The sequence below is a fragment of the Asparagus officinalis genome, chromosome 1 (genome assembly GCF_001876935.1).
Source record: "Asparagus officinalis chromosome 1, Aspof.V1, whole genome shotgun sequence".
Classification (NCBI taxonomy): domain Eukaryota; kingdom Viridiplantae; phylum Streptophyta; class Magnoliopsida; order Asparagales; family Asparagaceae; genus Asparagus; species Asparagus officinalis.
The window spans coordinates 110,445,033-110,460,290 of NC_033794.1; the positions used below are offsets into that span (position 1 = coordinate 110,445,033).

At 39.7% G+C, this 15,258-nt stretch overlaps 2 protein-coding genes across 2 annotated transcripts in view; one reads left to right on the forward strand and one right to left on the reverse strand.

The window, feature by feature from the left end:
- Window positions 583-15,258, forward strand: part of LOC109839278 — a 16,845-nt gene continuing 2,169 nt past the window's right edge. The window contains exons 1-8 of the mRNA XM_020407710.1: window positions 583-788; window positions 884-1,173; window positions 1,273-1,389; window positions 2,552-2,652; window positions 5,493-5,564; window positions 7,139-7,220; window positions 7,349-7,429; window positions 15,231-15,253. Coding sequence (XP_020263299.1) covers window positions 955-1,173; window positions 1,273-1,389; window positions 2,552-2,652; window positions 5,493-5,564; window positions 7,139-7,220; window positions 7,349-7,429; window positions 15,231-15,253 — 695 coding nt within the window. The 5' untranslated portion in view covers window positions 583-788; window positions 884-954. The remainder of the gene's footprint in view (window positions 789-883; window positions 1,174-1,272; window positions 1,390-2,551; window positions 2,653-5,492; window positions 5,565-7,138; window positions 7,221-7,348; window positions 7,430-15,230; window positions 15,254-15,258) is intronic.
- LOC109828954 (mitogen-activated protein kinase kinase kinase ANP1-like) lies at window positions 9,837-11,837 on the reverse strand. The gene is made up of 4 exons (XM_020395972.1): window positions 11,397-11,837; window positions 11,245-11,286; window positions 11,091-11,156; window positions 9,837-10,993 (listed from the first exon to the last, which is right to left on the reverse strand). Exons 1-4 carry the CDS (start codon window positions 11,439-11,441, stop codon window positions 10,922-10,924), a joined length of 225 nt encoding a protein of 74 aa, XP_020251561.1. The 5' UTR covers window positions 11,442-11,837; the 3' UTR covers window positions 9,837-10,921.

A 15,258-nucleotide genomic window follows, 5' to 3' on the forward strand; every position in this document is an offset into this window, starting at 1 on the left:
TAATCTATCTTAAGTTCAGCTACGCATGCTGCGTGAAACTAAAACGGTTTTCTTATAAAGCCCTCAAATCTTTTATATTTACGCAAATCTTCTTATTTGCAACATTACCCCCAATTTGAGTTTTCTATTCCTCCCACTCTATTGGAAATTATGGAAAATAAATTACGTTGCTCTATTTAGAAACCAATATTATTTAGTTAGATGTGAAGAAAAACCCAATGTGAAACAATTGAAAGGTAAATTTACAAATACTAAGATTTAGAGAATAAAAATGCAAATACAAAGCCCGCGAGGGGTATATATGCAAAAAACACAACAACGAGAGATGGACTCTGCCCGATGATGCCAGATACGTCGACGATTCAAGAGCAAGCTGTATTCAAACGTCAAATCTACTCAAGAAATGCCACTTTATATCATTCAGCAAGCAGCACGTCACGTGACCTCCCACAGAACCCCGAAACAATCAGCTAATCCTCCGCAAACAAAATATACACAGACAGGCTCCCGCTTAAAAGTCGACACGTGTCCAATAAATACAGCAAGGAGTCCTGTCTCTTTCGTGCCAACGACCATCACTCGCCATCGCTTCTTTAAGAAGGTAGAGAGAGAGAATCATAGTGTAGAGAGAGAGAGAGCGACAGCGAGCTTCGAAATTTCCAAAATTTACCACGATTTTGTAAATTTTCATCGCGACTTCAGCTGGAATCCGTGAGAGATCACGGGCTCTGGCTCTTTCACCGCGAAATTGAGGTCGGATCCCATCTCTCTCGAGATCTGAAGAAAAGGTGAGCTCCAAGCTCTCGCTGCTTCCAATTTCTTTAATTTTTGACGATTTTTTCCCAACTTTAACCGAACTTATTCTACTGTCTTTTCGCTGAAGCTTAGCTGATTCTTGAGGAAGATCATGTGTCACCTGTTCAATGTTAGGAGTAAATAATATATCAAGAACAAATGAAGCGAAGGATTTCTAGGGTTAGATGGAGAGGGAATCTCTTTCTGTCGATCTTGCTGAGCTTGTGCGTTGGGAGTTTGTTTTTGATGCAAAACCAGTACAGCAAGATAATGATGCTCGCCAAACAAACTCCTCAAGAGCAGAAGCCAAAGATTGCTTTTCTATTTATAGCGAGAAACCGGCTTCCTCTGGATTTTGTCTGGGATGCCTTCTTTCAGGTTGAGATTCTTGCTGATATTGAGTTATATATCTTGCTAAAAGGTGCTAATTCCGCGGTTGCTGCTGTGAGAATTAACAAGTGTTGCTTTGGATTGTAGGGAGATAAGGAGGGTAGGTTTTCGATATTTGTCCACTCCCGGCCGGGGTTTCTGTTCAATAAGGTGATGACGAGGTCGCCCTTTTTCTATGGCCGGCAGGTCAACAATAGTATACAGGTCTGCTATCCAATTGCTCCCTCTGTATCTATTCATTTAACATCTCTTTTGTAGGTCGTGCAACAGAATTAGATATTTCTACATCTCTAGGTTTGTAGGAATTCATAACCATGTTTTGCGGAGCTAACCTATCTTAATTCACGAAGCCAGCCTTCATTGCTGCCATTGATCAAGCAAAATAGGCTAGTGATGTTCTTCCTTGTAACGTCCCAAGTGAACAATCTCGACGTTAGTTGTGAGCTAGAAGGATATATATTACATAATAGTTCTTCTACATTCAAGATACTGAGGCTTTTTACGGGTGGAATCCTTGAGAACTTCGTATTCATACATGCTTGAGAAGAGTGATTTCAGATTGATGTTCATGCTCAGAACATTACAATATGGGTGGGCTGTGATGCAGAAATTGTTATCGGAAGCTCCTGCTCTAGACATTATATATGGTGTTCAGAGGCTAAATCAGCCATAAGTGTGTGAAATTAAGTGGTATATAGAGAAAAATTCGATGTCATATACGGATGTACCTAGCATGTTCACGGTTTGCAAAGTGTCAGTACTGCAATCATGCCATATCCTAAAAGGAGTATTATGGAACACCTAAGTGAGTAGTACCACATAGTTTACCTCCTAAAAGAATCTTTAATAAATATATTAACAGTTCCTATAAATTCATAAGGGTCAATCAGAGCTAGCATCCTTTTTGATGGAGGAATCATGGAAAAGCTGCATAGTGAAATGTGCTAGGTGCTAGAGTAGAAGCAATTTTAAGATCAGTGACCTATTGGGATCTTCTCACTGAACGTTAGACCGCCATCCCCTTACTCTAATGGTGTCATTACTAGTGATAGGGAAAAAAAACACTCTAGAAAAATCAGCCATCATAGCACAAATTCTAGGCTGATTACAGAGATGTTTGGATTATGTATCCATCAAAATTAACAGTTGTCCCTTCTGTGTGTTTATGCTAAATTGTCAACAGTTTTCTGTTTAAGCACTCACATTGTCAATCGAGCTGCTAAGCACTTCTACTGCTACAATGGGTCATGATTGCCTTGGTTGAACAGTTTTGATTTCTTTCACCAATTACTACTTTTGTAAGCTGAGGCAAGTTTGTGTATGTTACTTTTATATCTTATTTGTCCATGGGCATGTACACTTTCAGGTAGATTGGGGAGAATCAACCATGATCCAAGCAGAGCGTATTTTGCTTCAAAATGCACTCAAAGATCCTCTCAATGAGCGATTTGTATTTTTGTCTGACAGGTAAGCTTTCCGCCGTTGATGAGGTGTTTTTCTGCTTTCAAGGCATAACGTTTCCTTTGATCTGACTGTGTGTTGCATTTCCAAAGTGCATGGATAATAGATACCATCTTAAAAATTTTAATCATAATTGAGCAATCAAAAATAGTGTATCAGTTTCTGGTACCGAACTTGCATAGAGAATTTTACAGGGCTGAGTTCTTGTTTCTCCTCTCCTACAAATAAGTACTCGAGTATGTCCATGTTGATATCATGTTAATTTTAGTTTTCTTTCAAGTTTTAGCTGCAGCGGTCTATTTGACACCAGACATTGGTAGTCTCTTAATGTTTCAGTCTGTTGTCATTGTATGCTATTAGGTTATGATAATAGTAAACATCTGTAATGGGAAAAAAAACAATGACCACTTATGCTGTTGCTTAAACATTCGAACTTAGAATAGTGTGATTGGTCTTCAGAGTTAAACTCTTTAGTTATAGTATAACTGTTTCTATCTGAACCGGTAATCAAATATCTTTAACGCTGTGCATTGCAGAGCCGGTCCTGGGTTTTCTAAGGCCCAGGGCAAATTTTCTCAAGTGTGCCCCTTTATACAAATTAAACAAATAAATAAAAAAAATTATCAATTAATTAATTTTATTAAAATAATAAGATTTTACAAAAGACAAGGAAAAACACTTTGGGGCCTCGTGGATCATAAATGTTCAAATCAAATCTTGTTTCGGGACATTCATTTTCATGGCAAGGTTCGTCAATATTTTCATTTTCATCAAGGAAATTAAGGTTCATCACTATTTTCATTTTCATCTAGATCACCAATTTCTTCATTCACATCATTCTCATTTTCTACTAATTCTTCCAATTGAATTGGGTGTTCATATTCATTTGGTAAATCATCTTCATCTAAATTTTCAAGTGAAACATTGGTTTGTTTAACAAAATATTTATTCAAAGATCCTCTTAAACTTTGAGCAATTTCATCATTTTTTTATTTTTTGTCTCTTGAGATTTCCGGAAAGTTGTTTCTTAGGAAACATTTTTTAATTTTTATAATAAACACTTAACAAAGAACAAAGAACAATAAAATCTAGATTTTGAGCATATGTTCTTCCACTTGAAACTTCCAATTATAAAGATCAAGAATCCCAACCAATGTTTCTGTTGAATCAAATAATAAATAAGAAAAAGTTAAAAAGATATGTATTACAATTTACAAAATTTATACATCTAAATTCTATATATATGTTATCTTAAAAAAAAAGTACCTTCAAAGAAAGTCGCTGCCTATCAGTCCAATCGAACCCCACGAGGTCAGAGTTGGGGCTTAATCAAGAACATCCTGATACAAAAGTTGGGGCTTAATCAAGAGGCGGTGGGTTGATAGTATGAATAATAACAAAATTGCATGCAATGCATAAACTTTCCCATTACAAAAACTTCTGCTTTTCTATTAAGAGTGCTTTCCAAGACAAAGGTGAGTCGTCAACGTAGAAATAAAAAAAAGATGAAATTTTGAGAGGTGGGCTCAGTCGTGTTTTGAGAGGGAAGAGAAACCCATGAAGGAATCTGAGAAATTTGAAGAGGGGGCGATCTTGGCCTTCACGGTTTCACCAAAATAAAAAAGAGATGAAATAGTTTGCAACTTGATTGACTAAAGCAGACTAATTTCCAAACTCGATAAAACTGTGCGTGCATAGCTAAAAAATTAAGCTAGAAGAGATAGATATAGTGAGCTTTACGCCTTTACCAAACTAAAGAAACCCAAGTGGAGCTCAGAGTGAAGAAGCGGAGAGAGCGACTCAGCGAGGTAAAGTGAAGATTGAAGAGGGCGATGAGATGGAGAGCCAAGTTTTTTGGGAATTTTTTTAAAATAAAATTTCTCTTTTGGGTTCTTGAGTAGTTTTTGTTGTTATTTGTTGAATGCTGCCAAGTTTTCAGAACTTTTTGGGGCTTGACCGTTGATGGGAAATTAGCAGAGCCGGCCTAGGGGTAGGGGTGAAGAAGAGGCGGGGACAGCTTGCTATGAGTTGTAAACTTGTTATCGCTATCATAGGGTACATTTGTGGGGCCCGTGGAATACGAATGGATGTTAGTTCACCCCATAGTTTGCTCACCCACTCCTAGTACCCCCCTCAGCTGTGGATCCTGGGCTGTAGCCCTAGTGGCCCTAGCTCAAGGCCGGCTCTGGTGCATTGAATAGGTATTTTATTGGAAATGTAAATTCAGGGAACTTGAAAGTGGAGAGATTGTTAAAAGTAGCTCCCTGGACAGGGAGAGCCCATATGGTGCATCTGTTTTTTCTTTTCCCTTCTGCATGTTTTATAGTACATCATAGTAGCCTACTAGGTGGATAAATATATGGAAAAAAGACATCTATTTTAATATAGTCTAAAGGTCAGGAAAATCCGACCATTATAGAGATGATAGATACAGAGCCACTGTGGTTTTGTAAAATGTAGAATCTTTTTACATGAAACAAATGTCCTGCTTATTTGCCACACCGTTGATTTGTATATTGTCCAAGGCTTCTGCCGAACCGTTGAAGTTGAATTACTTGTTCACGTTGTAGTTTTATCTGACCGTTTACACAGTGATCTTAGATTAAGTTAATGAGCAAGGCCATCAGATGACAGGACTGGTTACAGGTGTAGTTCTAGCAAGTATTGTGGTCTACTACTATGGACTATTTGAAACCTAATTCAACTATCTTCTGCATATCATCATGATTTCCTATGGAGCATGTCCTCAATTTAAATGAATATGTGAAAAATGTCTGGACTGCGAGTATTGTGGTCTACTACTATGGACTATTTGCTCCGACTTACAATACTTTTGTGTATTGCAGTTGCATACCTTTATACAGTTTCAGCTACATATACGAGTACATAATGTCGACATCAACTAGCTTCTTAGATAGGTAAGTCAATTCTGCTTTTAATCTTGGTCTTTTTTCTGCCTTTTCTTAATATCTAATATTAATTCTTTATATGAGCCCGATGGTGAAATCTCCGTTAGTCACTTGGGCAGTGAGCGCCATTTAAATTGAAACATGCACTGTGGGAGTTCTAATGTGGAGGTTCATGGCTAGAGATAAGAGGATTTTAGATAACTGGGAAAGATGATGTGAGAATGAGATCTGACTTTGTACTTGTTTATAATGTCCATAAATTTGAAGTGGAGCCCTGGGACTATGTGCCTTAATTGAAGAGTGGAAAACTAAAAGTACTTGGACAGTCTACATTCACTCCTTTCCTTCATCCTAAAACTTTTTACCAGTTTACATCCGAATTGCGCAAAAGAAGTATACATGAAGTTGTCACTAGTATGTGATTGATTTTCTAGTGATAGATGTGGTGTAATTCCCTAAGCAAAAAATTATTACTAATGCAATTCATCAGCTTAACCAACATCCCGGGTCAGTGAACAACTCAAAGCTATGAAATAAACCACAAATATATAGAGCACAATATTAAACTTAAGAAACATTAGACTGGTTACTAATATTGACTTCACATTCTAAATTGAACTGACATATCTCCATGGTTGATATGAAGAATCCTACTTTCTAGTCACAGATGTGGTGTACTTTCCTAAGCAAAAAAAATTATTTGCTTTACAATGCCTCGAGTTAACCAGCATCCCAGGTCAGTGAACAACTAGAAACTGTCAAATTAACCACTAATGAATAGATCACAATATTAAACTGTAAGAAACAATTCACTTGTGGCTACTAATATTGACATAACATTTTAAATTTAGCTGACATATTTTTATGGTTGATAACTTGATATAAGAAGCCTACTATCTATGGCCTAAAATTCAATGTTAACAAAAAAACAGAGAGGAAATCATTTTTTTCTAGTTTTTGCTCATAGAATTTTTTATGATTCATTGGCCTAAAATTCAGTGTTAAAAAAGAAAACCATTGTTTCTAGTTTTTTGCTTAAAGAATTTTTATGTTTCCTTCCTTCTGAGATGCAACTGTTGGATGTAGTTAAATGAATGCAAACTTCACAGGCAAAATCAAGTAACAGTGAACTAGTTCTTGTTTTTGTTCATTATGCCTTCCAGCACCAAGATTTAAGATAAGCAGTTTTGTATGCTTGCAAATTTCTTCAGAGAAGCTATGAGCTAAAGTTATGTTTTCGTTATTATTATTATTATTAACCTATTCAAGATGATAAATTAGCTCTACACTATTTTGAATCACCTGTTGCGGGTAAAGTGAATGGCTTAGTTTATTGGCATCTAAATGGGTTTTATCAACTCTTTTGAAGGTAGCCAAATAGCTTAGGCAACAATGCTTATTTAATTGGCTGTGGTGATGTTAATACATCTGGACATGGCATCATAATGCTTCACTAGTTTTTCTTGTACCGTATCGTTAACTTAAAAAATTGTATTGATGTAGGATGCTTTATGAAATCTTTGGATGTTTGTGTAATGATCACTAGGTTCTAATAGCATCTGGTCATATAATGATCGAAGCAGTTTTGCGGATACAAAAGAGGGCCGCTATAATCCGAGGATGCATCCGGTTGTTCCTGTAAACAATTGGCGGAAGGGGTCTCAGGTACAATCTCTCATTTGACTTTGAATTTCCATGTTCGTGGCAAGACAATTAAGCCTATTTTTTATTTAAATACCATGTTATCAAATATTCTGTCGGTAACCATGTGTTTTCCGGTTGTTGTTCTCTAGTGGGCTGTCTTAACGAGAAAACATGCTGAGATAATGGTGAATGATGATATTGTCTTCCCGGAATTCCAGAAGCATTGCAGAGTAAGTTGTAAATCCTTTTCTCAACCTTCAGAGCTCCTAGTTTTTGTGCTGCAAGGTATGTGATTTAGCTGATTAAGTTTAAGTCTGTGCTTTCCCCATAGCTCAGAAACTATGGCATGGCTAAACTGGGATTCTATTGTTATTGAAAAGCTCATCTAATTACTGAAATCTCTTAGGCTTATATAGGCCCTTACAAACACATACTTACAATTAACCCCCTACACATACTAATATGTCAACACTTCTCAAGATGGGCGAAAGTATCCACTAAGACCATATTGTCACATCCTCTAATCATATCTACAGAGCTAAATTCCTTAGTCAGATAGTCTGTTGTATGATCCTTAGTTGGAACATGACTTAACTTCAGTAGTCCACTGTCCAACGTCTCTTTGATGAAGAACCTATCGATCTCGATGTGTTTGGTTCTTTCATGCTGCACTGGGTTGGCGATACTGATGGCTAACTTGTTGCCACACCGCAGCTTCATCTTGGCTCATTGATCCAGCTTCAGCTCCACCAGCATACCCTTCAGCCATAATAACTCCGCAACTCCCAAGGTCATAACTCTATACTCTGCCTCAACTGTCGATCTCGTCACCACAGACTGTTTCTTGCTCTTTCACGAGACCAAGTTGCCTCCTATAAAGATGAAATATCATGAGGTGGATCTCCTGTCATCAGTATAACTAGCCAATCATAGTCACAGTAACCCTCAATGCTCACGTGTTCATTCTTCCTGAATATCAGCCATTTTCCTGAGACACTCTTCAAATACCTTAGAATCTAGTACACTGCATCCATATGACCCTTTCCCGGATCATGCATGTAGCGGCTCACCACGCTCACTGCAAAAGAGATATCGGGACGTGTGTGACTCAAATAGATCAACTTGCCTACCAGCCTCTGATATCTGTCACGATCAACTGGTTCTCCAGCCTCATCACCCAGCTTGAACTTCTGGTCGATCGATGTAGTTGCAGGTTTGTACCCTAACATCTCTATCTCTTTGAGAAGATCCAGTGCATACTTCCTTTGGGAGAGGACAATCCCCTCTGCTCCTTGAGCTATCTCTATCTCAAGAAAGTATCGAAGCAAGCCAAGATCTTTCACCTCGAATTCCTTACCCACTCTCACTTTGAGTTGGACAATCTCCTTCTCATCATCCTCTGTAATAATCATATCATCCACATATACCGCGAGCATGGTAATGTGGCCTTCACTCCGTCGAAAGAACACGGTATGATCAGCGTTGATCTGTTGGTATCACATACCTATCATAGCCCTCCTGAATCTGTCGAACCAAGCACGTGGAGACTGCTTCAGCCTATAGAGAAACTTCTTCAATCTGCAGACCTTGCCCATTGTCTGATCTGTGTCGAATCCTGATGATATCTACATGTATACCTCTTTCACTAAATCTTCATGAAGAAATACATTCTTCACATCTAGTTGGTATAGCTTCCATCCACCATTTACTGCCAGAGAGATCAAGATTCGAACAGTACTCATCTTCACCACCGATACAAAAGTCTCATCATAGTCAATGTCATATGTCTGACTGTACCATTTTGCCACCAGACGAGCCTTGTAGCACTCAACATGTCCATCTGGATTCTGCTTCACAGTGAAGATTCACTTGCATCTAACTGCTCTCTTCCTTTTTGATAGTTTTACTAACTCCCAAGTATGATTCTTCTCAAGAGCCCTTAGCTCCTCGTACATAGCCGCTTTTCACTTTGGGTCCTTAGCAACCTGCCAATTGTTAGGTACAGTAACAGAGTCCAACGATACAATGAATGCTCCATATGCGGTAAAGATGTTAGAATATGATACAAACTTGGCAAGATCCTAACCATATCTATCAGGAGGATTTCTCGCATTGTTGCGAGTAGTCCTCCGTACTGACATTGGTGTAGGAGTAAGAAGAGGAATGATATCACATTGGAAGAAATCTGATGGTGGTGTAGGTGTCTTAGGAGTCGGGGTAGACGTTGGCAAGGGAGTTGGCACCAGTGGTACTGTAGGTATTGTTCCCGTAATTTGTTTCCCCTTCCTACTATAGGTAAGTAGCTTCCCCTGAACCGTGTGCCTAACACCTCTTGTCTCCTTCTCCTCTTCTTCATTCTCATGCTCTTCCTCAACCAATTCTCCCTTCCAAGGAATCGATACATAATCGATTTCTCCACATTGTTCACTGACCTCTCACCATTCTCCACCTCTCGCCTCGTACTTCCAGTATCGGGCGAGTCACCAATAGATGAAGTTACTTCTCGGGTGTAATATGACTCGAGCTCTCGAAAGTACACATCCATGCTCACAAACAGTCTCTTTGCCACCGGGCTCCAGCAAACATATCCATTCTGAGTAGTAAAATACCCCACAAAGATACACTTCACTGCTCTAGGGTCAAACTTCCCAACGGATAGCCTGTTGTCCTTCACAAAGCACACAGCCAAACACCTTCAATGGAAGAATCCCACCATTATCTCCCTTCAACATCTCCGTGCTCACACGAAGACTTCTAATCCAGCACTCTTGAGGGCATTCTGTTGATTAGTTGAGCTGCGATCAACACTGTTTGTCCCCATAATGTTTTTGGGAGATTCATGGAGATCATCATGCTTCTAGCAACCTCTAAAAGATATCTGTTCTTCCTTTCCGTTACCCCATTCTGAGATGGTGTATGTGGACATGTAGTCTGGTGCTGTAATCCCTGAGGTGACAAGTATTCCCCAAGCGTTCTGCTGGTATACTCTGCCCCATTACAGACCTTAATACATTCACCACTGCTCCGTATTGAGTCTGAACATACCTATGAAAGTCATAGAAGCAACCAAACACTTCACTCTTATTTTTCATCAAGTATAACCAAGTAACGTGAGAGAAACAATCAATAAAGGTAATATAATACTTATATTCATTCATAGAATTTATGGAACAAGGCCCCCAAACATCTGAATGTATCAGGTCAAATACACGAGAACTCCTATGATCAGAACTAACATAAGAGCTTCTAGTAAGTTTTCCAAACTCACATGCATCGCACACAAGTTTCTGTTTATTTGCTTTCTCAAAGAAAGATGGATACAACCTACTTAAAATACTGAAGAATGAGTGTCCCAAGCACTGGTGATGAAGCATCAACACACTCTCAGCACTCATCTCAGATCTTATTCCTGCTCTCTCTACCATAGACACCAACGCTAAGTTCAGCCCTTCACGATCCAGGTACTGCAGTCCACTACTCTAAGTGTCAGTCCCAAGTAGGGGTGTTATCGGAGCGGATACGGTTCGGATATAATGTTTACCACATCCATATCCGCTTTTTATAAACGGATACGGATACGGATACGGATCACTCTCGGTAAGAAAAAACCTTAACCATATCCGCATTTATCGGAAACGGATACGGTTCAGATATTTGAGAATCGGATCAGATATGATCACGGATATAAACGGATATTGGCAAACGTAAAAATCACATTAAAATTACCTTGAAATTTGAATAGTTTCACTTGATATGTTCAAGGTACCCTCTTCTCTTGCAGTCCACAAATATCTCTGTTGAAGACCCCCAAACAGACAATTGATTAGCTATTTCTTCAAAAAATTATAACAACTAGTAACAAAAAAGATAAAAATTCACGAAGATACTCACAACTATATTCGGATGAGAGAGGTTCTTTAGGAGCTCAACTTCCTCCTCCAATTCTCTTATATGAGCCTATCAAATACAATTTTACTTGTGAAAAATTGCTATAGATGACGACGAAAACAAGTGTTCTAAAAGAAAAGGGGACAAAGATCCTAACTTGGGCTTTCTCTTTCGACGCACTGTTCACCCTGATCAACACCTGCAAAAAAATTAACTCGATCAGAACCCTAACCCTAATCCTAATCACAAAACGATACCAAAATTCGCCCGAACAAAAAAACAAAAACAAAAAAGAAGTGGGAAATTGACCTGTTTGACAGCAAGAAGCTCCCCAGAATCTAAGTTCATACCCATGTAAACATGGCCAAAAGCACCGCAGCCGATCAGTTCCCCCTTTCGCCATCGAATCGTAGGGGCGTCGTCTTCAACGATGGGCTGAGGAGGAGGAGGAGGCGAGGTTCTGGCGACTCTTCGCTGGCGAGAAGGTTGAGCGAGTGGCGAGGTTCTGGCGACTCTTCGAAGTTTGAGCGAGTGGCGACTCTTCGGCTGTGAGATCGCCGGAAATATCCCACCGCCGCCTGAGGAGAATCGTTGAGGACCTGAGGTTGATGGAGGGCACGGGAGAGTGGACTGGAGGCGGTTTGAGGAGTGAGGGCTGAGTGAGGGCCTAGGGTTTTTTCGGTTTTAGTTTTGGGTGAACGGATGCGGGTTTGTAATTATATATTTGGGACCCGATTACCCCAATCACTATTATATTGCGGATATCCGTATCCTCAACCCTTATATCCGTTACCGAATCCGTATCCGAAAAAAAATCCGAAACCATATCCGTATCCGTTACCGTATCCGCCCGGTTTCAAAATTAGCCTACCATATCCGCATCCGTTCGGATACGGATGCGGATCGGTTCGGATATATCCGAACCGTTTGGCACCCCTAGTCCCAAGTCTTCGTCATGTCCCCTTCTCCTGGAAGATCACATTAGAAATGTCAAAAAAAAAAAAACAATGCATTTTAGTTAGAGTATGATAGCACTAATGGACAAAAGATTAACCGGAAAGGAAGGAGCATACAAAACATTGGATAAAATTACAGAACCTGTATAATTGACCGTATCCTTATCAACCACTGGCTGAAATGTACCATCAGCTGTTTGGATACTTTCAGCCGATGCTAGATGAGTATATGATGAGAATTCACTAGCATTACCTGTCACATGTTGAGACGCATCAGAGTGGACTATCCATTCTGATGATCTATCGGGAGACATAGAAACAAGAGCATGTATGTCATCAGTACCAGACTTATTGAGGTGCGCGTCCCAGGCGCGCCCCGGGCACGGGGCGCTTCGGCCTGGGGGAAATGCGTCGCGCACGCAAGGTGGGGCGCTGCACACAGCGAGACGCACGCCTCGCGTCTGCGTTATGTAACATACTCTTTCTTTTATTTTTTTAAAATAATTTACATAATTACATATTTATATCATGTAATATACTCTTTCTTACTAGTTGCTAATCTATATTCATCTTTTCATGTTTAGCCTATAAAAAGAAAACAATAATTAGTAATTTAGTATACTTATTTGCTAATTGTAACTTCCTTCTCTAATTAGCATGCTAACAAAACAATAATTAGTAATTTAGTATACTTATTTGCTAATTGTAACTTCCTTCTCTAATTAGCATGCTAACTAGCAAATTATGAATATGTAAATATGTAATCCTTCTCTAATTAGCATGCTAACTAGCAAATTATGAATATGTAAATATGTAATTGTTACATTCATTCTTTATCTTTTCATGCTAAGTAGTAAATATCAATTAAGAATACTAACTAGAAAATTATGAATAATCATGTTTGTTAATTATATTTCTTAGTCTTTTTTATGTGGCAATTTATAAACATATGCTCATAATTATTAATCACTTAATTTGATGATTTAAATACATGTTTTTTGTATCTTTTTTGTTACTTTAAAAATTCAGTTAGCATAATTTGATGATTTAAGTTGATACTCTCATAATTTTAGATGTAGGTAACTAATATGTTGCTTATATGTTTCTGTCTTATGATGTTAGCAAATATTAGTTTGAGTTATGCACTTCAATTAGTGAGGCGCGCGCCTCGTTGTGCGCCTTGCGCATGGTGCACGATGGGACCTTTGCACCCCGCATTGCGTCTTGCGCCTCGATAACACTGATCAGTACCTTTGGTCGGATGAGCATAAGTAACAGTGTTGTCTCTGGAGAAGAACGAAGTGGATGCATCCTCAGTCCCACTCCTCATGTCTCCATCTCCTGCTACTCTCTGCTTCCTCTGAGTATCTACAGGAGCGCATGATCCTCCTCAGTAAATACCACCTCAGCTGCTTCCTCTCCTTCTGCTACCATCAGATTTGTCCGGTTGCCTGTTCCTCTTCCACCTCGTCGACCCCCACGGCCACGACCACCGAACTATCCACGTCCACCCGAATCTTCTTCCTTGGGTGGCTTAGTACAAGCATGCCTTAGGTGACCCATTTCATCGCAGTTGTAGCACTGTTGAGTTTTCCTTTTGGATCCAGTGTTGTCAGAGTTGGAGGCCGTCAGTGCTGACTTCACCACAGGAAGTCCATCTGTCCTCGCCTGCAGCCTAATGCGAGTCTCCTCCTGGATAATGGCCGAGACTGCCTCCTCAAGTGAGGGAATCTTCAGCTGAGCTAGGATTAACGCAATCCTCTGAGCAAACTCTGATGTCAGCTCCTTGAGAAACACCATAGCCCTCTCCTGTAGAAAGGCCTCTCGCTCCTTACACTCCGGGTCCTTACAGCTCGCCCGAGATGAGAAGTGATCATAATCTAGTCACAGGCGCTCCAGCTCTGTGGCATACTCCTGTACGGTCCTCTCTCCCTGGACTATGACGTCGATCTCTCCCTTGATCTGGAACACCATTAGGTTATTCCCCACCCCCATAATTGGTCCTCCTCAACTTCTCCCAGACATCCTTCACCTTTCCGATACCATCTACTGTGACGACGATCGACTGGACCAATGAGTTGAGGAGCCAGATATACACCAACATATGAGTGAACTTTCACTCATCTCTTCCCGCTGAGCCCTCAGTCGGCTCTGTCTTCTCTCATGTCAAGTACCCCTCCAGGTTCCTCCCTATAAGGGTGTATCTCACTCGTCGTGACCAACTCAGGTAAGTAGCTAGTCCATTAAGGTTCAGATTGATGGGTGAAAGCTCCAACTTTGTCGGTGGTCTTGTCGTGCTCTCACCAGCCGACAACTTCATCAGCTGCATCAAAGTTGAGACCTCCGCGAGGTTCCAACTTTTTGATGATCTCCTCCATCGATCAAGATCTAGATCAAACACATGTTCTCCTTCTTCTCTTCAAACCATTGTTGTGTAAAGTGATAATTTTGGCAGCACTTCTGCTGCACAACAAGAGTAAGATCTCAATTGAATCATTGTTTCTCAAAGGAAACAAGAATCGAAAGTGATATATCTCAACAACGTGGGATATACACTCTTCCTCTCATTAGTTCTAGGACTGACTTGTCGAGAGAATCGGCTAGGCTCTGATACCATATTGTTATTGAAAATCTTATCTAATTACTGAAATCTCTTGAGCTTATATAGACCCCTACAAACACATACTTACAGTTAACCCCCTACACATACTAATATGTCAACAGATTCTCACCTAAGAGCTCTAGACTTTACACTCTGAGCTCTTGTAAAAGGCCTATGTCATTTCCTGACACCAACCCAATCCATCCCCTGTCGAAATGGACTTCTATCTACATTTGTACAAAAACTGGAAAGATTTAGGGGAGCTTGAGAACAATAGATGCCATATTTGCCGCAAAAACTTCCATTGTCACCATTCTCTCATGAAAACTTGTCAGAGTCTCACTAATTGTTACTGCTGAAGGACAATCTCAGATGTTAGATTCCTAAATCAAATAACTAATTCTAGATTAGTTACTGTTCACCGTGTTCAATTTACATTATCAGGTTTTGAAGTCACGAATTACAGTGAGCACGTCTTCTTTCATTGTTTGTCTGTTTTGCTTTTGCTTTCCTAGCGTATGTGTTTGTCCATTTCATTGATGGCTGTAATTTTTTCTGATACATATTAATTTCGAAATTTTGCAGAGGAAGTCATTACCCGAGTTTTGGCGGG